The 23,453-nt window shown below is 47.6% G+C and overlaps 1 protein-coding gene and 1 pseudogene across 7 annotated transcripts in view; one reads left to right on the top strand and one right to left on the bottom strand.

Moving 5' to 3' along the window:
- ZDHHC3 (zinc finger DHHC-type palmitoyltransferase 3) overlaps window positions 1-23,453 on the bottom strand; it is a 60,954-nt gene that overhangs the window by 15,661 nt on the left and 21,840 nt on the right. For 5 of the 7 annotated variants that reach the window (XM_023231694.3, XM_023231699.3, XM_023231698.3 and 2 more), the window contains 4 exons: window positions 14,541-14,665; window positions 3,197-3,293; window positions 2,421-2,502; window positions 2,211-2,294 (listed from right to left, as the gene is read on the bottom strand). In XM_023231694.3, coding sequence (XP_023087462.1) covers window positions 2,211-2,294; window positions 2,421-2,502; window positions 3,197-3,293; window positions 14,541-14,665 — 388 coding nt within the window. The remainder of the gene's footprint in view (window positions 1-2,210; window positions 2,295-2,420; window positions 2,503-3,196; window positions 3,294-14,540; window positions 14,666-23,453) is intronic. The other 2 variants (XM_023231697.3, XM_023231700.2) reach the window with 1 other exon arrangement.
- LOC111555520 lies at window positions 6,937-7,830 on the top strand (annotated as a pseudogene).

Below are 23,453 nucleotides of genomic sequence, written 5' to 3'. Positions count from 1 at the left end.
TCATCTACAATGCGTATCTCCTCAGGTTTCCCTGGGAACTTATCGACGCCTCTGAATGATTTCTCTTCTTGGCTCCTTGTGGGGCTAGGGCTTGGTTGGGGTGGCCACCAGCCTGATGGGCTGGCCGTGGGTGGCTACAAGTATGATGGCCTTGGGCTGGGCAGGGTGTTGGGGAGAATGAGAGGCTCTGACATCTGGCAGACACCATGAGGTACAAATCCTGGCACCAATTCCTGATCATGAACTCTAACTACAAGGCCCATACTAATATTCTGTTCCAGCCCCTGAGTCTTTCCTGTCCTTTGCACTGTGGAATTACCTGTTTCTCTCTGTACTTGTTTGATAGCCGCCTCTCCCACTACACTTCAAACTCAGGAGGAGAGGGACTTTGTTTTGCTCACTGCCGTACAACCAGCCTTGGGACAGCGCCTGACAACAAAAGGATCTGGGCAAGAGGTTTGGGCTTTCTGAGATTTTGTTTTCCTTGCTGTACCGGGGGATGCTTAAGAATTCATGAAAGAACATCTGCACAGTTTGGCCTTGGCCTGGCAGGAGCACATGGGGGTGCCTGCTGGACAAAGCACCTCCTTCTTATCTGCTTCTGCTGCCCTGGAGCTGGTGGCAGAGCCCAGGGCCATGGCCTGTTCTCCCTCCTTGCAAATCAGCAAGCATCATTCCTCTGTGGGCTGGGCCTCAGGAATTACCACTGGAGTTTGGGGAGGTAGGAATCAGATCGGGGAGTGTGGAACCACCTCCTTATCCTTCTTTAAATATCAACTCAAAGTGCCCTAATCCCGGGGGACAGCCCTCTGCCCCCCACTCACACCAGCTCCTATGGCCCAACAGCTTCACCAGGGCTCAGTAGTGAGGGCAGTAACAGTCATATACAGTCAACTCTCAGGCCTCAACTTTGGGGACTGACCTGTGCCTTCCCAGCCTAGTTGCCATAGAAGCTGGGTGCCTGAAGCCCACTCCATCAGGAATCTTGACCACAGTTAATCAAGAGCATGGCTGGGAGGACCCTGACCATTGGAGTCAACCGACAGGGCTAAAAACCTTGCTCCAGACCTAGGAGCTGAACTACAGGCCCTCTTCTTAGCTGAGTGATCTTGGGAACTTGTTCATCCTCTGTGGGCCGCAGCTTTTGTCATCTGCAAAGTGGGAAGCATCCCTCCTACCTTGCAGGCTGGTTATAAAGGCAAAACAATGCACCGCTCAAAAAGCCCTTTGGGCCATTCCTGGCTCCCAGTAGGCATTAATGAAATGGTTCCTTCCAGCACCATTCCATGACAGGGACATTTTGCCTCACTGACAGTCTGCGCTACCCCATCACCTGCCCACGTCTGTTAACTTGATGAGAGGTGGGAGGTGTTTGGGATGATAAAATATCCTAATTGGACTCCCCTGTCAAGTCACCAAGGCCACATCTGGAGTAGATCTGGATCCCCAGGCCTAGCAGAAGGCACGTACTTCAGAATGCTCACCAAGTGATCAGGAACTTGCTGGCGACTCACCTAGATAGGCAGAATGGCAAGTTCTGCACATACCCACTCACCCCTACCCTCCCTCCTCTCCTCTCTCTATTGTCTGTTAGCTTGACCTCTGCCATCTGACTTATGCCAGAATTGTGGGAAGAAGTCAGCATGAATAGGAAGAGCAAAAGTTCTAAAGACAGTGAAATAAAAAAAGGAGGTCCATGGAGGGAAAAGCAGAGGAAATACAATGTTCCTTGCTCAAGACGTTTGTCTCACAGATTGTGAGTGTGAAAGAGCCAGCCCAGTAGGTGGCCTCTCATTTCTTTTCCTCCAGCATCTATTGTTTTCCTTCAGGATCTGTGCAATCTTCTGGCTGGAGTTTCTTCCTCAGTATTTGCACATTTCAGTGGGATGCCTCTAAAGCAGGAAGAATTATCTACAATCTTAATGTAAATTTACAATTATCAGTGTAAGCAGTTAAAAAACAACCATCACAAAAACCAAACAAATAAATAAAGAAACTCCATGTCCTAGCCAGAAAGTAAAAAATGAATCTCTGCAAGACTGGAATAAAATGACCTTTGATTTAAGTGCCTCATGGAAAGACAGAAAACAAAACTTCTCTCCCAGCACGGCTCCCACGCACCGGAATCGGCCTCTGTACTTGCTTGGGGCCTGCATTTTCCCTGGGCACGCTCAGTCCACAGGGTCTGTCTGTGCAACTCACGACTTTACCTGTCGAACTGACGTTAAGGGGCTGCATTTTTTCATGAAGAGAGATTCCAGCCTCTGCCATTTCTTCCCTGTTCAGTCCATAGGCTTTCAGGAGATTTAATAAAATGAGGTTGGCCCTGGGTACCATGAAGGAAACAAAGAGCCTCCCTGCCCCCACTCAGGTCACACACCCACCCTGGAGCAGGGAGGAAAGCCTCGGCACATACTCACTTGTCCAATCTTCTTCAAAGCAATGCAGGAAGTGGAATCCCACCATGATGAGGGCGTGCAAGGAAATGAGAGCTATGTACATCTGAAACAGGAAAGCAGTGCAGATACCATTGTTGTAAGAATCCTCTGACCTCATGGGCTCCCGGGACAGGGGCACTCAGAACTTGCCACTCAGGAACACTTAGCTAGGCCGACGCCTGACCAGGAGGGACCAGGGGGCCAGCTAGTGATTCCCTACAGATCCCCCTACCCCCAGCCCTGGGTCAAGTGAGCAGCCATCTGCGGGAGTATGTGGAACCAGAACAGAAACAAGCCCGTCTCCCAGGCATGACCTGGGCTCCAGGCAGTCTCAGCTGCCTGGGATGGGGGTTCAAGTCTGCTGTATCTCCTCCCTTGAAAAGTCAGGGTACTGACTGCTGAGGGCCCTTCTAGTCCTTGCACTAAGTAGACTCCACCTACCTGCAGCTCAGGATTTGAGGTCATCACCCAAACTGCTTTCTTGAGCTACTTAGGTCCAACACTTGGCATGGGAGCCCAGAATACAGCCCTTGCTCATAGCTAATCAACTTGAATCAATTTTCTAAACGCTCAAGGGAAGGGCTTAGGAACAGGCACTTGTTGAGCCAGAGAGATCTTTGGCAGGAAGGTGGAGATCTACAGGGCCAGGCAGTATTCTAAACAGCAGCAAAGAACATCGTGAATGCTGAGAATTTTCAAAGGAACAAAGTGCTCCATTGCTTCTTGGGGGGCGGGGCAGAATTTGGAAGCTGACTTACTGTAAACAGGACGAAGTACTTCTGGTTGTTCTCGCCGACACAGTTGTTGACCCACGGACAGTGGTGGTCCATCTTCCGAATGCACCGCTTACAAACACTGAAACAGCCCACAGGTCAGACCTTTAGGGTGTCCCCATGGTGTTGGGAGGGCCCTGGGGAACACAGAACCCATGGCACCTGCTCCACTCCTCTGAAATGGCTTCCTTGGGTACTGCCAGGGATTTTCCTGGGTGTGTGTCACATGGGGCTTGGGAGGCAGGGTCAGGACCCCGGGGTGACCGTCATTCCAGACAGGGGTACAGAGTCATTCTCCAAAGCCTCTTAGCTTGCTTAGCACATAAATAGGACAGAACTGACATGGCTAAGAAAGAGGCTGCTCTCCTGAGGTAATGGGGCTTACAATTTGGTTTCCTGAGGGAAAAAGAATGAAGTAGTTTCAAAAACTTGATCAAGTGGGCTAAGATTTGGAGAATGGCTGCTACTTTTATTTCCCCAAAAGACCAAACCACCAAGGGCTGGGTGGAAGTTCTAGAAGCACTATGAGGTGCTACCAGGGAGGGCCAGGTACCTCCACCAAGGAAGGACAAAGGACAGAAGAGAGGGCTACTTCAGAGCAAGATCAAGGACAGCAGGAAGCCCAGCTCCAAAAACTTGTTGGCTCTAAGATGACATCTACAGAGCCAAAAAAAAAAAGGAAAAAAAAAAAAAAAAAAAAAGCAGAAAAGTCATTTGAGTCCAGGCACGGGGGCTCCTGCCTGTAATCCCAGCACTTTGGGAAGCTGAGGCGGGCAGATCATCTGAGGTCAGAAGTTTAAGACCAGCCTGACCAACATGGTGAAACCCTATCTCTACTAAAAATACAAAAATTAGCCGGGCATGGTGGTGCACGCCTGTAATCCCAGCTACTCGGGAGGTTGAGGCAGGAGAATCACTTGAACCCGGAAGGCAGAGGTTGCAGTGAGCTAAGATCGTGCCATTGCACCGCACCCTAGCCTGGATAACAAGAGCAAAACTCTGTCTCTCCCCACCCCCCCAAAAAAAAGTCATTTGAGCTTAACTGTCGACCAGATCATTTCATTAATTTGCACATTTCTAACATTATTGGGATAATTCTTGGGCTGAGCCTGTTTCAAGCTTATTTGATAGCAAGCACAAACCCACTCCCCCTTTGGACAATACAAAGTAATAATATGAAACAAGTGTCCAGGACTACTGGGGGCTTGAAAGCAACTGCTTCCCAAAGCTCAAGTTTAGAAAGACTCATTTGCCATGAGAAAGAAAAAAAAAACTTTTTATCTGAGGAATGTGAGCCTGTTTAATTACTAGGCCTAGAGAAGCACTGAAATATGACAGCCTGTGACAGCAGTCACATCTCACACCTCACCTTTGAGATAAATAATTACCTTTTATTTTTTGTTAGATAGGATCTCCCTCTGTCACCCGGACTAGAGTGCAGTGATGTGATCACGACTCACTGCAACTTCCCAAGTTCCAGCAATCCTTCTACCTCAGCCTTCAAATAGCTGGGACCACAGCGCACGCCACCACACCCAGCTAATTTTTTTGTATTCTTGATAGAGATGGGGCTGCCCAGGTGGGTCTCAAACTCCTGAGCTCAAGCAATCTGCCTGCCTTGGCCTCCCAAAGTGCTGGGATGACAGGCATGAGCCATCGTGCCCAGCAAATAATGACCTCTTGAAGCTACTAGCTATGTGGGCTCTAGACTGATGCCACGTAGCCATGGAATGACACACACTCATTAGCCAATCACTAATCAATGTTATTTCTGTAAGCCAATGACAGTTCCTGTCAAACAGCTTTGTATCAGCCCCTTTTTCCCTTTTCCCTTTAAAAACCTGCTTGTAAATGGGGAAAAGACTCCCTATTCAATAAATGGTACTGGGGATAACTGGCTAGTCATCTGCAGAAGGTTGAAGCTGGACCCCTTCCTTACACCATACACAAAAATCAACCCAAAATGGACTAAAGACGCAAATGTAAGATCCAACACTATAAAAACCCTGGAAGACAATATAGGCAATACCATCCTGGACATAGGAATGGGCTACGATTTCATGACAAAGACACCAAAAGCAAAAATTGACAAATGGGATCTAATTAAACTAAGAAGCTTCTGCACAGCAACAGAAACTATCAACAGAGTAAACAGACAACCTACAGAATGGGAGGAAATATTTGCAAACTATGCATCTGACAAAGGTCCAATTATCTAGCAACCATAAGGAAATTAAACAAATTTACAAGAGAAAACCAATCCCACTAAAAAGTAGGCAAACGACATGAACAGACATTTTCAAAAGAAGACATACATGTGGCCAACAAGCATATGAAGAAAAAGCTCAGTATCACTGATCATCAGAGAAGTGCAAATCAAAATCACAATGAGATACCATCTCACACCAGTCAGAATGGCTACTATTAAAAAGTCAAAAAACAACAGATGCTGGCGAGGGTGCGGATCCAAGGGAACACTGACACACTGTTAGTGGGAATGTAAACTCGTTCAACCACTGTGGAAAGCAGTGTGGCAATTCCTCAAAGAGCTAAAAGCAGAACTACCATTCAACCCAGCAATCCCATTACTAGATACATATCCAGCGGAATAGAAATCCTTCTACCATAAAGACACATGCATGCAAACGTTCACTGCAGCACTATTCACAATAGCAAAGACATGGAATCAACCTAAATGCCCATCAACCTAAATGATGACAGAGTGGCTAGAGATGGGGTACATATACACCATGGAATACTATGCGGCCACAAAGAAGGGAACAGACACTAGGGTCTACCTGAAGGTGGAGGGTAGGAGAGAGAGGGCCAGAAAAGATAACTATTGGGTACTGGACTTAATACCTGAGTGATGAAATAATATGTACAACAAACACCCATCACACGAGTTTATCTACATAACAAACATTCACATGTACCCCCAACCTAAAATAAAAGTTAAAAAACCTCCCAAAAACCTGCTTGAACAAAGGCAACTTGGAAGTATGTTTCAGGCTGCAGTCCTCAATGTTGGCCCAAATAAACTCTCTTGATTAATTTTGCCTGTTTCTTTCTTTAGGTCACCAGCCAAAAGATGTGTTCATTGACAATTTTTTCTTCAATTCATTATTTTAATTAATTCTAGTCTCCTTTTTATCATCTTGGGGACATTATTTATTCAAAACAGGTTGAAATGCTATAAACAAAGCTTTGAAATAATACAATTATATTTCCTTTCTAAAAGGTCCTTAGTTCAAGGCCAGGTGTGGTGACTCACGCCTGTAATCCTAGCACTCTGGGAGGCCGAGGCAGGCAGATTACTTGAGCTCAGGAGTTCAAGACAGCCTGGGTAACATGGCGAGACCCAGTCTCTAACAAAAATACAAAACGTTAGCCGGGTGTGGTAGTGTGCACCTGTGGTCCCAGCTACTCGGGAGGCTGAGGTGGGAGAATCGCTTGAGCCCGGGGTGGGGAGAGAAGGTTGCAGTGAGCTGTGATTGTGCCACTGCACCCCAGCCTGGGTGACAGAGCAAGACCTTGTCTCCAAAAAAAAAAAAAAAAAAAGTTCCTTAGTTCTGCTGGGCATGGTGGCTCATGCCTATAATCCCAGCACTTAGGGAGGCCAAGGTGGGAGGATTGCTCGAGCCCAGGAGTTTGAGACCAGCCTGGGCAACACAGTGAGACCTGTGTCTAAAAATAAGTTGTTTTTTTTTTTTTGAAGCTCTTGGCTTTCAGCTCGGAGGCGGCTAACGTGCAACCTTCTTCGGTTGTCCCAAATCTGGGTTTATCCAACACCAGCTGCCTCTACCATGCCGCCGAAGTTCAACCTCAATGAGATCAAAGTTGTACAGCTGAGGTACACCAGGAGTGAAGTCAGTGCCATCCTGTGTGGGCCCCCAAGATTGCACCCCCCCCCACCAAGTCTGTCCCCAGAAAAGGTTGGTGATGACATTGCCAAAGCAACTAGTGACTGGAAGGGTCAGAGGCTTACAGTGAAACTGATCATTCAGAACTGATAGGCCCAGATTGACATGGTACCCTCTGCCTCTGCCCTGATCATCAAAGCCCTCAAGGAACCGCCGCGAGACAGAGAGAAACAGAAAAACGTTAAACACAGCGGAAACACCACTTTTCTTTTTTGGAGACAGAGTCTCGCTCTGTTGCCCAGGCTGGAGTGCAACGGTGTGATCTTGGCTCACTGCAAGCTCCAACTCCCAAGTTCAAGCGATTCTCCTGCCTCAGCTTCCCAAGTAGATGGGACTACAGGCATGTGCCACCAAGCCAGGCTAATTTTCATATTTTCAGTAGAGACAGGATTTCACCATGTTGGCCAGACTAGTCTTTAACTCCTCACCTCAAGTGATCCACCCGCCTCGGCCTCCCAAAGTGCTGGGCGGGCTCATAGGCGTTAGCCACCGTGCCTGGCCGGAAATACCACCTTTGATGAGATTGTCAACATTGCTCTACAGATGCGGCACTGACCTTTAGCCAGACAACTCTCTGGAACCATTAAAGGGATTCTGGGGACTGCCCAGTCTGTGGGCTGCCAAGTTGATGGCCACCACCCTCATGACATCACAGATGACATCAACAGTGGTGCGGTGGAGTGCCCAGCTACTTAGAAGCACAAAGGAAGACATTTCAATAAAGGATATTTGACAACTAGAAATAAAAATAAATAAAAATTAAAAAAGTTCCTTAGTTCACACCAGCTTTCCTCTTCACTAGCTTCCATAACTAATTTTACTTTGGGTTCTTGAAAAAGTGCAGAGTGAGCAATGGCAGGTGGACACTGGAGGAAGGGCTGGGCACTGGGGCCTTGCTGGATCACACTCACACCACAGTGCTGGCTAAGCTCTTGCTGACCAGCTGGAAGGACAGGGAAAGCACAGGAGAAGCTCCGCTGGGCTGGAGATGTGCTGTCCCCTGGATTCCAGAACCTGGAAGCAAAGACTACTCCGGAGGAGTCCTCCACCACAGTGCTCACTCGCAGCCCAAGGAGAAGATGTGTGTGTTTCAAAGCCTTGCATGAACTTTGGTGGCAATGCAGACCTGAGTCCGCTGAGCTACCCTGGTCAAACTGGCTAACTTGGAGCCTCCAGTTTCCCTTCTGTACAAAGTAAGTTTATTATAAGGAATACATGAGACAGATAATGTGACTAGCTTAGACGATGTGTGGATTCATACTGGTCTCCACCCTTGCTCTTTTCCACAACTTCAAAGGGCCTCACTAACACAGGCATGTTGGGAATGGGCATATTTCAGAGATGCTGGCCTGGTTCCAGAATTTCCCTGGGGACCAGGAGGGCAAGATAAGAAAAGGAGACACAAAAGGGACATGGAAGTAACAAAGAGCAAGCTAAGTACCAGCAAGTCCATTAGCCACTCTGTTTCTCTCTCTCTCTCTCTGTTACCAATTTAAAAAATACACATGAATATATATGTAAGTATATATATATAATATATATTTTTAAATTGGTAACACCTGTTCCCAGTACACAATTTTAAAAGTGCAGATAAGTAAACAGTGCCGAGTGAGTACTCCCTGCATCCTAGGCCTCAGGCACCAGGTGCCATGCTCCCTCCATAGAGCCTGTTTCTGGCATGTTTCTCCAGAGACCAGTACCTCTGGGTTTCTTAATCCCCTCCCCATCCGGGGAACAAACTCCTGAGGGTAACCACCTCTCTGCTCCTGGCTCCTGAGCAGTTTCTCTTTCATCTGCACTTATTTTTAAAAGGGTTTTCAAGTGGGTGCTCTTGAGACAGTGTTGGCTCAGCGGCAGAGAGGTGCCAAGTGGCTGCACATCCTCTGAAAGCTGCCGAAGAGTTTAAACAAGCTCTTATAGCAAAGCTATTCTTCCCTCTCCTCCCAGCCTCTCTGGAGACAAGGCGTGAATACCAGGAAGCTGGGTTTCTCAATGGGCTGAGTCTCACTGGGCTTCCAAATTAGAAAGATACACACCTCAGGGAACAGGGAGAATGAGTACAGCCTGCCAAGGGCCACAAGTGTTGGTCTAAAAGGCCGGTCCCTGAGTTTCCTGTTTTCAAAGATATGAAATGCCAAACCCACACTACCCTTCTTGGGCCAGGTGGTGTGTAGACTGGAGGGGGTGAGGCCCATCCCACGGTGGCTGGAGGCACTGCTCAGAGGCTGAGCTGCTCACAGAGGCCTGAAGGGTGCTGGGGCTGGAGCCTGGAGCAGCCACGGACAGGGACCAGAAGCAGATGCTGAAGGACAGTGAAGGGCATACCACACCCTGCCCTGCTTCACCTCAGGCACCATCTGTCATGAGGAAGAAGAAAAAATGTGGGCCTCCCCCCACAACTCCTGACTCCCCACAGGGAATCAATCACCTCAGAGCCAGCTGTTTTCCCGGCCCCCAGGGCATGCACATGGGCAGGGGGCTCAGCAGTGTTCCCTTCCTAGGCATAGCAGGGCAGCCCAAACACAAGGCCAAGGAAGGCTCATAGTTCACAGACTGAGAGCCTCTTCCACACACTCGCTCAGCCATCTTCCCCGTTTTGGCTGTGGATGGCCTCAGTGCCTGAAGCCCTTTCTTCATTCTTTCCACTTGGCAAAATCTACCCTATCCTCTAAGGGTCCTTCTTGTTCACAGTCCTCTCCTGGCATTCCTTTCTGGCACTAATTCCAGAGTGTTGTGGATGAGACGCTGTAAACTGGTGAGCTCCCATGGCACAGGGACCAAGTGTGCAATAACAATCACAGAAAAGACCAAATACCCTAATTGGAGGTATTTGCGCCCTGGCCTTCCAGGTTTCCCAGGCTCCTTCTATGTTTCTACGTCGTCACTGTAGAAGAAGGCAGATGCTTCCTTTCTCCCCTTCCTCCAGGTTTCTCACCATTTTTTCAGGCCCCAAACCTTGCTAGAAGCCACCAAGCTCACTGGCTCATAGGCACTCAGTTTCTCTAGGGCTTATGTGTTTCCTATCCAGGGAGGTATGAGGGCCCTTACTTGGCACTCATCCCCAAAGGAGCTGGCTGAGGCTCTGTTGCTCATCCTGGGTGATGGTTCCATACGGAAACATAGCCACATCCCATGGGGATTCTGTGTCTCCCTATACCAGCACTTACCAAACTGTATCATGGTGGAGAAGTGTGCCTGCCCTGCTTGGGTGGGAGGCTCCTAGACCCAGGGCCAGGTCTAATCCACCTCTATAAGCTCAGAGCCAAGCCCAGGGCCCCCTTTAGTAAGGGTCACAGACAGGAAAGAGCAGGCCTGGGAAATGAGTTCAACTACATCAGACTGGGATGCTCACGTAGGGAAAACAAAAAGAAAACAGCAAGAAGGTACTAAGTGAGCCATGGCATCACACACAGGTTTTCATTTTACCCCTCATTGGCTATGACTAAAATTATAAGCAAAAAAGACATCTACACCACATCCTGGCTCCAGCTCAGAAACGATTTTGGGAAAGACAGTGCAGTGGAGTGGAAAGAACAGGGGATTTGAAAGCAGGTCCTCACTTTGAGCTCTGGTCAAAGAAACTTAAGTTCTCCAATCAGCCTCAGCGGAATTACTCTGATCTCTCAGGGTCACTGTGAGCACCAAAAATGTATGGAAAATGCTTTAAAAACAATACTAGTGCTATATAAATTTTCTCAGTAATCGTAACCATGAGAAAGACAAAACAACAAGAATCTGTCAGGGGCTCCAAGCAGCCCAGGACTCTCTCAGCCGCAGGGTGGGTGTCTGGGGTGTGGAGGTGGGGGGCTGGCAAAGTCAGAGGTCTCTCCCTCCTCATGCAGAAGAACCTAGCAGGGGTGTCTAATCTTATGTCTTCCCTGGGCCACACATAAGATACACTAACACTAACAATAGCTGATGAGCTAAAAAAAAAAAAAGTCTGTGCATACGTCTCCTAATGTTTAAGAAAGTCTACAAATTTGTGTTGGGCCACGTTCAAAGCCAGCCTGGGCTGCAAGTGGCACACAGACCATGGGTTGGACAAGCTTGAAAGCATAAGCCAAATGCCATGGCCATCCACATTAGCATAAATGGCTCCTCCCACAGAGTTTCCACATGCTTCCATGGTCCCTATGAACAGGAGATTTGACACCAGGATGAAAGAGCATGGGGTTTCAGAGTGCTTCTCCCAGGAGGGAAAGACCCACCCACATACCATAGGGCTGGAAGGAATACCTACAGGCGCAAGGTCTGGGTGTATCTGTGGTGTCCACCAGAGACAAGGGAATGGAGACAGTCTTACATTCTAAAATGCTGGGGGCAAACATGTGTGCACACATGCTGCACCTTCGCCTGAGTGGGCAAGGTCGACATCAACTTTCTCTAACCAGGCAGGCAGCCTCTGGGCTCAAGGACTGTAAACAAACCCAGTCTGTCTGGTGTGCTGGGGATTCTGCTTATCCAAAATTGTGGGTCCCAGATGGCCTGGGCCACCACGCACCATCACAAAGGAGCAGTTGTCAGCACGCATTTCTGAGGCAGGAACAGGCAACTCTACAGGCATCCTCACTTTAGTTCATCTGAATCAGCAGCTCTTGCTTTGCCCAAGCTGATTTGTTTACTAGCACACAAGAATACCTCCCTTGGATCATCCTGGGGAGAGGCAAGGAGGAGGCGGTGAGGAAAATGCCAGGTGGTGGTGGCAGCTGAGGGCTCAGGGAGAGGAGAGAAAAGAATCACTGTGGTCACCCAAAAGTTCTTTTCTATAATACAAAGTTAACACCTCCCCGTTCTGGTCCAGCCTTTATAAACCCAGCACATCCCTAACTCCATACACATTCTTCTATTAGCAATAGCTTACATTTGTTGAGGTAGGTGACTCACACAGTTACTCATACTTAATCCCCACAACAAACTACAAAGAAACAACCCTTTTTACAGAGGAGAAAGCTAAGGCTCAGAAAGATGTAGCACCTGGCTAAAGGTCCACACTGTAGCAAGTGACACAGCTGAACTTCCAACACCAACCACTCCAACTTCAAGGCCAAGGAGTCTGCTCCACCACACTGGGCTATCCCGAGAAACCACATAAGCAAGCTGAGCTTTTCTTTTTTTAAAAAACATTCTGAGTGATGGTTAGAAAACAGCTGGCTCCTGAGCCCAAAAGTGGCAAGAAAAGACCAAACTGAAGCCTCTATCTCAGGCACAGGAGGCAAACCTTGAATTGGATCTCAGAAGCAAGCTGACCCACAGACAGAAACCCCGGAGGAGCTAGCAATCACCACACGCCCCTGCCCAGGCTCCTCAGCCCTTGCCCTCAAGCAGGTGGCAACCAGTTGAGGAGGTTTGCGGATCTCTCTCTTTCAGACAGAAAAACATATGTACAACTATGTAAAGTTACATGTGTCATCCCCAGACTGGAGTTCCTATGGAAAGAGCCCTGCCTGGACTTGCAGCCAGAACTGCCAGGACCCACACCTGTCTCTAGTGCTCACTGCTGTGTGACCTTGGAGCACTCACTTAACCCCTTTGAACCTTAATTTCTTTATCTAGGGAGGCCATCCCTGCAGCAATCCCAATTTCCAGGGGTGACTAGGAAGGTGAAAATAGATGACTGACGCTGCAGCAGGGCAGGCTGAGGTGCCGCGGGCACAGCACACAGGTACTGGGGAGCTGACTTTGGAATCTGAGTGCTGGAGACTGGCCACTCTCGTCTGAAAGACAGGCAGCAAGGCCAGACAGAAATCGCCCTTCAAATCTCTCACACACCCAGATGTCTCCACAGGCTCAGCCTGACAAGGATGACATCCAACACCTAGAGTAGATTCATTCCTCTATAACCCCTCTCCACCCAAACACATACCCTCTGAAAAGGGGACCAAGTGATATTTTTGTATTTCTGTAATTTAGCATTTAAAGTTTCCCTGTATGCCAGTCGAGGTGGCTCACACCTGTAATCCCAACACTTTGGGAGGCTGAGTTGGGAGGATCACTTGAGCCCAGGAGTTTGAGACCAGCCTGGGCAACAAAGTGAGACTGTGTCTCTACAAGAAATAAAAAAAATTAGCTGGGTGTGGTGGTGCATGCCTGTAGTCCCAGCTGCTCTGGAGGCTGAGGCAGGAAGATTGCTTGAGCCCAGGAGTCTGAGGCTGCAGTAAGCTATGAGCCTGCATGATAGAGTGAGACCCAGTCTCAAAATAAATAAATAAATAAAAATTTTTTGAGACAGGGTCTTACTTTGTCACACAGGCTGGAGTGCAGTGGTGCAACCTTGGCTCACTGCAGCCTTGGGCTCCTGGACTCAAGGGATCTTCTGCTCTCAGCCTCCTGAGTAGCTGGGACTGCAGGCGTGTGCCACCACACCCAGCTAATTTAAAAAAAAAAAAAAAATTTTTTTTTTTGAGATGGAGTTTCACTCTTGTTGCCCAGGCTGGAGTGCAGTGGCACGATCTCAGTTCACCACAACCTCTGCCTCCCAGGTTCAAGCGATTCTCCTGCCTCAGCCTCCTGAGTAGCTGGGATTATAGGCATGCGCCACCACCCCCAGCTAATTTTGTATTTTTAGTAGAGACGGGGTTTCTTCATGTTGGTCAGGCTGGTCTCGAACTCCTGACCTCAGGTGATCCGCCCGCCTCAGCCTCCTAAAGTGCTGAGATTACAGGCGTGAGTCACTGCGCCTGGCCTAATTTTTTAATTTTTTTGTAGAGACAGAGTCTCGCTTTGTTGCCCAGGCTGGTCTTGAACTCCTAGGCTCCAGTGATCCTCTTGCCTTGGCCTCCCAAAGTGCTGGGATTACAAGTGTGAGTCACTGTGCCCAGCCAATAAAGTACAACTTCTGGCTAGATGTCTTCTCATCAGAAAAACTTAATAAAGAAACCTGAAAACAAAAAGAGAAAACTGACCACATATAAGACAGGGAAACGGCTTTCTTTTTCGGTTGAATTCTGCAACTATCATAACCTTCAGAAGTTTTAAAAGAAAGCCTTCATTTAAGGACAACCCCTTCATTTTAAGTCCCAGACATTCACAGAATGATTTTCTAAAGCTTTTTCTCATGGTACCCTTGTAATAAAGCTGTGAGGTAGGAAAAGCAGGAATCCCCTCCATTTTACGTATATAAAAACAAAGGCCCTGCCCAGGTCCTATGTCAGGTGTGTCAGAGCCAAGTCCCGGGACAGGTGTCCTGAGCCCAAACCAAATGCTCTTTGCAATCTAGAGGGCTCACAGGGACCAGGAAGGAGACTCACAATGATCACTCTCTGCCCAGAGCAGGGGACATCTGGAATCCTGATGCTGACTTGGTCCCTGTTGGGGAAGTGTGTGCTACTCCAGGAGGCACGCATTGGCGGGGACGGAGGGAGGCAGGACAGCGGGAGAAGAGAGGAGGTGAGCCCCAGTGAGTGTACCTGCAGTGGTGGGCTCGGTCGGGCTTGATGCTGCAGCATTTGGGACACTTGTACACCACCTGCCCGGGCTTCAACTGTAAACTCTCGATGAATTCTTTAGTGGCATTTCCTTTGGGCACTGCCCCCTGTAGGAAAGATGAAAGGTATCAGGGTTGGGCTGGGGGTTCTATCAGCTCTAACATTCTACAGTGGGGATAATTATTTGAAAGCAGCAACCACACACACACGCGGACAGGACACTTTGATACCAACAACATGTGGACTCTGTGTTCAGAATTATGCCAACATTAAGGAATATTTATTGACCAAAAATTTTTCTGAGGAAATGCCATTAGGCCACATTGATTCTTTGATTTCTTTTCTTCCTTTTTCTTTTTCTTTTTTTTTTTTTGAGACAGAGTCTTGCTCTGTCACCCAGGCTGGAGTGCAGTGTCACTCGGTTCACTGCAACCTCCGCCTCTCAGGTTCAAGCGATTCTCCTGCCTCAGCCTCTCGAGTAGCTGGGATTACAGGCCCAGCCACCACGCCCAGCTAATTTTTTGTATTTTTAGTAGAGATGGGGCTTCACCACGTTGGCCAGGATGGTCTCAATCTCCTGACCCTGTGATCTGCCTGCCTCAGCCTCCCAAAGTGCTGGGATTACAGGCACAAGCCACCGCACCTGGCCAATTCTTTGACTAATTTTCTACACTAAACAGTGACATTGTTCCTGATTACTTTATATTTTCATTTTACTGAAATTATTTTCATTGAATCCATTCTCTCCTATATAACAGTGAGGATTTGGCTCACTGACTATTTTTTGGTCTATATTAAATTTCCTGATAACAGCTTCTCCCTTTCTAAGTTTCATTGGTGGGCATCATGTCTAACAGTTTTCCCAGATCAAAACTTGCAGCTCCACATGTTAATGGGTTGTTTGCTGGGATTAAGTTTTATTTTATTTTTACCAGTGGTATTGTTATGAATAATTGGTAATCTATATTTGGTTCTTAGTGAATTCACAAGCAACTGGGAGCTGCTGCCCCAGGTATTTGACTTGCTGTCTGGCCAGAGCTGCTCTCTGATTTGCTCTTCCATCTATGGAGTATGCTTGTGAATACTTAGTGCTCTTTAGAGCCAATGGCAGAGCCAAAATGCTGTAAGATTCTGCTCTGGCTGTGCACCCATCCAAACAGAAGGAAAGCAGGCAGTGCACAGGCCTAAGTAGGGTCTTAATAGCCAACCTTCACCAAGAGCCTGCTTGGTGTTGAGCCCTGTGCTCTCACGCTCACTGTTATGGACTCAGGAATCAAATGGGGTCCCTGCTTCCGAGGCTTATAGTGTTTTGGAGGCTGACAAATGATTCTAGTAAAAGGGGTTACATGCTGTGGAAGATATTTGTGTTGAGGGAGCACAGAGGAGCCAGCAGCCAATTAACCTGGGGAATCAGAGGAGTTTTAAGTAGCGACATTCACGTGTTGTCTCAAGGAATGTACAGAGGCTTGCTATTTGCTAGGTAGACCTGTGGGAGAAAAGGGATTCCAGCAGAGAAGGGCATGAGTAAAGGCAAAGAGGTGAGGGTGAGCATGGCATATCTGGGAGACAGGGAGAATAGCAGTGTGCCGAGACATGTGCATGTAGCATCAGCAGGGAGACCAGACTGATGGGCCAGGGCCAGCCCATGTGGTGCGCTGAATGCCAGGTTGGGATGGGATTTTTCTTTATAGGTAGCCTAGAGCCATCAGGTAACATTGGTGCTTCAGGAAGAGACCTCAGTTGCCTGTGTTATGTGGATCAGGTAAGAAGAGGGAGAGATGAAAATTCCAGACACCACATAGGAGGTTACTGTTGATGGTCCAGTAAGAAAAAACTGAATTACAAGGATGGAGGGGGAGAAGTGGAGAGGAAATTCTGAGATCTGTATCTACAAATGATGGTAGGGAACCAACTTGTTATTGGGTGGTGGAGAGGGTAAAGAAAAGGGAGGAGATGAGCCCCAGTAAGGTTTCCATTTTTAGCAGCTGGTAAGTGGTGGCATGCTAAAGCCATTAAGAGAGCTAATGCCATTAAGAAGGAAGTTCTGAGAAGAGCTGACCAGTTCAGTTAGGGTATGCTGAGTCTGAAGTGCCTGAGGGACACCCAAAAAGGTGGCTGGGAATATCGGTCCAAGAAATAAGAGAGAAGATCAGCCAGTGGCATAGCACAAGGGGTTAGAGCTGGCTTGGAAGTCCCCTGGCTTTGCTTTAAATCTGAGCTCTACATTTGTGAGTGGTGTGCCCACTGACAGGTGGGCCTGTCTATGCCTTAGTTTCCTAATCAGTGAGGCAGGACTCATCTTATCTAATTCCCAGCAGTACTGAGAAGGTTAAACTAGACATGGACAACTTGCAGAAAGGGCTCAGATGATACTGCCACAGATAAAGAGCTCAGTATATGGTGGTCTGTTTTCTGGGTCTGGTGTCAGCACCAATGCTGCAGCTTTAAAAAAATACAGATGCCTAGACTCTAATGCAGCACTACTATAAAAATAAATGACCAGGGGGTATGGCCCAGACATCTGCAATTTTTACACTCCCCAGCAGAGTCTTCTACTCTATGGCCAGGGTTGACAGCTACTGTGCTAGACTAGCAACTCCATGCTTGGGTCTACCTTGATCAGCACCAGATGCCGTGGGCTGGTACACAGTATGAACACAAAGTGAAAGGTAAAAGATCCGGCAGCCAGCAAAGGGGTGAAAGAATTAGTGACGGCAGGGAGCCAAGGATGTGCCATCCTGGGAACTCTGCCTGCTTGGCCGAGCTCCCAAACAAGAACCACACGTGACACAAGGTCAAGCCACAGCTATGGCATTGGATGGGGCCCTCACTCTTCCTGCCATGGCCCCTGTGTCAGGTCTACTTCAGAGAAAGCTCCACTCCTCAGTGGGCACCCATGAGATACCACAATCAGGAAAGTCAGTGCAACATCAGAAGAACAGAAACTAAGACAGTCCCCACGTCCTGCATGGGCGCAGAGTGAGAGTATGGTTTATCAGGGTGGGCAAACTGGAGTTTCAGATAGAGCACCCCTGGTTTCCCCAGAGTGGGACTGATGGATTATAACAGGCCAAGTGAGGGGTTCCCAGGGCAGAAGTGATGAAGACTGGGTGTCAGAACCTCTCCTATAAAAGAATTCTGGGAAGGGAAGAGCCACTGAAGAAATGGAAAAATCTTTAAGTGCTGGAAATGGAAGGGAGCTGTGGTTCTGTCTTTTACTAAGAAAATGACTCACAGTGGATTAAGATTCCAGCTAAGAAAACTGCAGAGATAAATCAACCAACAACTCTCTCCTGAAGGTCTACACCACACCGAACACTGTGGGAAGTACAAAGAAGTGATGGGAGCCCAGGCCTCAAGCAGCTGGTGGGTGGACAGGTGCAGACACAGTGAGGCTGCTGAGGCTGAGCACCTAGTGAAAGGCGTGGCCACCAACGCATCAGGAGCTAAGGTGAGGCAGGACTGAGAGTGGGGATCCTAGCAAGGCCAGGAGGATCCCGGTGGATACTAAGCAGGAGACGGGTACCTGTGAGGAAAATCAGTTCAAGCACAGACCCAGAGGTGGGCCTACAGATCTCCTGTCATCTCTGCTCTTCACGTGGCTCTTCCCTGGGTCCCAGCCCTTCCCCTGCTAGGCCTCTGCTTCTCCTGCCTCATGAGGACGTATTCACTCCTGAGATGGGCAGCTCTTGGCTGACCTGTCATTCAGAGCAATGACACGCTTCCCCACTGAGGATGAGGAGCCAAAGGCTCACAAGGAACAGGAGACAAGGAGGTGATGATAGTCCAAAGGACCACTTGTCCACATGCAAGCGCACCTCAGTGCTGTAGGCTCAGACTGAGAGTGGGGTGGAGATGAGGTCCTTTATTTTCTTTCAACTCTCTAAAGTGTTTCATTACTTTTTCTTTAAGTTAAAAAAAGTAGAAAAAAAATCTGGTCTGCAAAATGTAGTCAGATGTCAGAAAAGCCTATGACAAAGTTTAAAAGCAAACACATTTTGGTGGGCAAGGACCACATGGTATAGTTTTGGACATTAAATATGCCATAAAAATACAAAACTATTGACACAGGAAACATCTATAACAGATTATATATATACACACATACATATGAATGAGAAAAAAGAAAAAATATGTGTGGTGGTACATGTTTGTAATCCTAGCTACTTGGGAGGCCAAGGTGGGAGGATAACTTGAGGCCAAGAGTTTGAGAACAGCCTAGGCAACATAGTGAGACCCTATGTAGAAGGATCACAGGTACTTTTAATTTTCTTGACTATATTTATTAAATGTTCTATTAGAAACATGTGGCTTTTGCAAAAAGGAAACAATCCATTAAAAAAAAGCAAAAGAAAAAAAAAAAAAAAAAAACAACCTTAAGGAGGAGCCATCCAAAGTAGGAATATGATCAACTTTCCTGAGGCTTGTAACCAAAATGTCATTATTGACTCACCTTGAAACATCTAACGTGCTACCAGTGAGGCACTGGTGAGGCGCCAGGCTCTGGAAGGTTTCATGAAGGCGAGGCAGAGCCCAGATCACATGGCATGAGTGGATTTCCAAGAGGGCCTGCGAAGGGCACTGGTCCAGGCAGAGGACAGGGTCTCAAGCCCAAAAGGCCTTATTTTTCATTCTCTCTCTTTTCTTTTCTTTTCTTTTTTTTTTTTTTTGAAACAGGGTCTTGCTCTGTTGCCCAGGCTGGAGTGCGGTGGCATGATCTCGGCTCACTGCATCTCTGACCTTCCAGGCTCAGGTGATCCTCCCACCTCAGCCTCCCAAGTAGCTGGAAATACTGGCACGAGCTACCATGTCCAGCTAATTAAAAAAATTTTTTTTAGAGACAGGGTCTCACTATGTTGCCCAGGCTGGTCTTGAACTCCTGGACTCAAGCGATGCTCCCGCCTTGGCCTTCTGAAGTGTTGGGATTACAGGGGTGTGAGCCATTGCCCCCAGCTGTGTTCTCTTTCATGTAAAATGCAATTGAGTTTGGGCAACTGTGTGACTTTTTGTGGATACTAAAACCAGAAAACCACAACTAGAAGTTATTACTGTCATGTGTATAAGAGAAAAAGTGCAAAGGGACATGCTTTCCCCCAAGGAGATGAAGCTACGAGGCTTGAGTTTTCCTAAATTATGGCCCAGGTGGTTTTTTTGTTTAGTTCCACTTTTTAAGAAGGTCCCAGCCACTGGAATGCCCTGTAAGCCCCAGGGGACCCTGTATAAAAGACTGCAAGAGGAAACCTCTAACCCATAAAAGGCAATCAGAGCTCTCATTTGGTATTCTCATTATAGCCTGTAATTCCAGACCATGAGTACAGACATCATTCAGCAGCTCAGCCTTTCCAAACATGTGCCCCACAATGTGACTCTATTTGCATAAATCTCACAAACATGTGCCCCACAATGTGACTCTATTTGCATAAATCTCACAAAAGGCCTATCTCCATCCAGGAGGGCCCCACCCATCCAACCACCTGAGCCCATCTCTCAGAGCCAGAGAGCAGCTGGGCCAGCCCCCGAGACTGAGGAGTCTGATACATAAACTTTCCAGTCTCTGCCTCAGGCAACTTTTTGTTTCATTCTTTTTTAAAATGCGTATCAAGCTCTTTTGGGCTCATCTCCACAAATTTCAGAACTAATAACAATTAGTTCATTGTAAGGAACTTTGTTCTTTACAATCCTGGACAGAAGGCAGGGGGTTGGAAGGCCTGAGACATTTTTGTCACTGCTGTCATGCTTGCATTACTGAGAAATGCTTATCCCCCACCCCACATTCTTACACACTCCACAGGGATGTCTTGAAGGTTCCACATTGCTGCAAGCCTAGCAGGTCAAAATGCACTGACTTTATCTCCCTCATTTCCAAAGTAATACTTGTTCATAGGTTTAAGAAAGAAAATACAGATGAAAAAAAATGGAAAAGGAAAAATTCACTCTGATTTGATCACCCAAGACAAGCACTACCAACATTCTGAAACATATTCTTAAAGTCTTTTCTCTTCATACTAAGGTAAAAACACTTTTACAAATCTATAGGCCCATAAAAACCAGATCATATAGCTTTCAAAATATATATTTGGCCCCACAGTGGAACCAATTTGAATCTGGTTTAAAATAAGTGTGTAGAAGCTGTTAAAGCTTTTCTGTGCTAGTGATGGCAGAACTCCTTCCACATTCTCTGCACAGATCTCTGAGTTTTCAGTGCAGAAGGAACATAATGGTACTTGTATGTGCACCTGTGTGTATTTAGGGGTGGGGTAGGGTGTGATGTGCCTCCATCAGCCATTCCCCTTAGTAGGTAGCCCAAACTTCTAGTACCTTTCTTGACCCCTGCCCACTTCCTTTTCTATTTTGGAGAAAATTGAGGCTGCTAGGGTTAAATCCTTCTCATATTCATCATCTCACTGCCTCACTGTCCCTGGATTCATGGGTACCCACTGTCTTGGAAGATGAGGCTCAAGTCAATCCTGGCCCTCAGGGACCCCATATCATTACCTCCAAGCTTTCTCCTTGTGTTCTCAGCAGGCTCTGAGCTCTCCCTGCCCCTTCATAGCTAAGCTGCTTGAAGCCTTGTGCACGTGATGTCTCTGCTGACCTCTTCCTTACTCTTCAGTGTACCTGTCCCCTCCATACCAGGGAACTGTTCCCACCAGGTCACTGAGCAACTCACTGTGGCCAAATCCAAAAGTCAATTCTTAGCCCTTGTCTTCCTTGGGTTCTCCTCACTGTCCTCCTCCCTGTCTGTGGGGCTGTGCCTCTCCCCTCCTCTTGGAATCCCGCCCATCCAGGCTACTGGTGTTCCTCAGGGTTCAGGGTTTCAACCCAAGACTCCTTCCTTCCCTGCTCATTCTGCACTGTCTCCTGAACAATCTTTAACTCTATTTCCATCATCACTCAGTGATGATGCTCCAATCAAAAGTTCCAACTCAGACCTCTTGAATCTGTGGATCTCTCTATTTGGCTGTCCCAAAGGCACTATGTACAGCTAAAATGGAACCTGCTGCTTCCTCCCCAAACTGTTCCCTCAAGTCTCCCTTTCCTGGCCCATGGCATATCCATGTACCTTGTCACCTGGGGTAGAAATCCAGTAGTCACCACCAGTTCCTCTAATCCTCTTCCCCACATCCCATTCACTCCACCAGGTTAATTCTGCCTCAGACTGTGCCTTGAATCCCATGCTCTCCCCTCCATGCCACCGTCATGCCTTAGTTCAGCCCATCATCACCTGCCCCAGACTATTAGAGCATCTCCCAGGTCTTCCTGACTCTAGTCTCTCCCTCAAATCCTGCAGCCCACTTCTATCCTTTCTCCCCACTAATTTCCAGAGTCAACTTTCTTAAATGGAAATGTGATCACATTATTCCCCTGGCCTAAAACCTTCACCGGCTCCCTAGGTACCATGGACCAGAGTGCGAGCTCCCGGGCAGGGCTCATGAGGCCACCATATCTCAGCCCTGGACTACCAATCCAGTGCCACCTCTCTCCGTAGACCATCCCTCCCTGTGGTCTATTTGGAGTTTCCCAAAGGCAACATTCTCTCTAAGTTTTCCTTTCTACCCTCAGGGGCTCCATTTTAGCACCAACCCAATCATCACCTGCTCCAACTTGCCAGGCACCTCCTTGCTTCTAGCACCCAAATTAAAATGCACCCAGGGATCGCCTTCTTTGCTACTTCCTCATGGCCCCAAGCCACACCCAAGGCAGAACCCATTACTTAGCCTTTGTGCTACCACAGCTTGTATGTATAGTATGGCACACATCATTTAATTACACACCCTCTCTCCGACATGACCGGACACTCCTGGAGGACAAGATGTCTGTCAACTTGTAGCTCAGCAAACTGGTTAGGGCCTGGCATGAAGAATGTATTCAATAAACTCAAGCTGAATGATGATACATTTATCGAGCACTTATAGGCCAGGCCAGGCATAGTTCCAAATGCTTTGTGACAAAACTGTATTTTGTTAGTTACTTCTGACAATAAACCTTTGAGGTAGAGACTATGGTATTCCCCATTTTATACATGAGGTAACTAAGGCAGGGAAGTCAAGCATCTTCCCAAGGTAACATAGCTAGTAAGTGGGAGAAGTAGGGTTCTGACCCAGGCAATCCAAGTCTAGAACCTATGTCACTATCAGAAGACAAACATATCATTACCAGGTATATCTGTTAAGTGACTTGGAAAAGACTTTTTTTTAATTGCCTGATGTCACAATATCATTCTACCACCAACAACTACCTCAGCACACTAGTATTAAGATTGAAACAGGCCTAGGATACTAAGGCTGTTTCAATAAGTATCTAGGATAATATGATAATATAAAAAGAAACAATGGAAAGTAGTGGAGACAGGTTCTAAAGAAATGCTAATAATTTCAAGGACTCAACATTCCATCCATTTCAAGCTACAAGAATGAAAACCTGCTTAAATTGTTTCAGGGCCATGGGATCAAAGCCTGTGCACACCCACCAGTCTGGGTAAAAACTCCCTCTAACAGCTCTCCCAGGAGCATGGTAACCAACCCAGGCCCGCATCACTGGCCATGTGTCTCCTCCACAGAAAAGTAAAAGGTAGCTAGCTGGTCCCCAAATGGGCTGCTTTCCTCTCTCTGGAGCCAGAAAGCTTTTCCTGTTGGGATTTATAAGTTGCTCAGGGGCAGGGGTGAGAAGTTGCCTGGCATGAGGGAGAATGCAGCACGATACTCCAATGGACCCTCAGGCAAGTCCCCTAACCTGATGCAGTGAATGTGCCAATACCTCTGGGCAAGATGGGCAAGGCCCTTCTCTGGCTGCACCGAGCACCTGGCCTGCTATTCCTCCTCTATGTTCCCACATACATCATGCTGCCATGCTACCCTTCCAGGAAATACTTGCCACCTGGGCTCTGAATACAGC

Source organism: Piliocolobus tephrosceles, chromosome 2 (genome assembly GCF_002776525.5).
Source record: "Piliocolobus tephrosceles isolate RC106 chromosome 2, ASM277652v3, whole genome shotgun sequence".
Taxonomy (NCBI): Eukaryota; Metazoa; Chordata; class Mammalia; order Primates; family Cercopithecidae; genus Piliocolobus; species Piliocolobus tephrosceles.
Note: the sequence above shows the minus strand (reverse complement) of the source record. Positions and strands in the feature narration are given on the sequence as shown.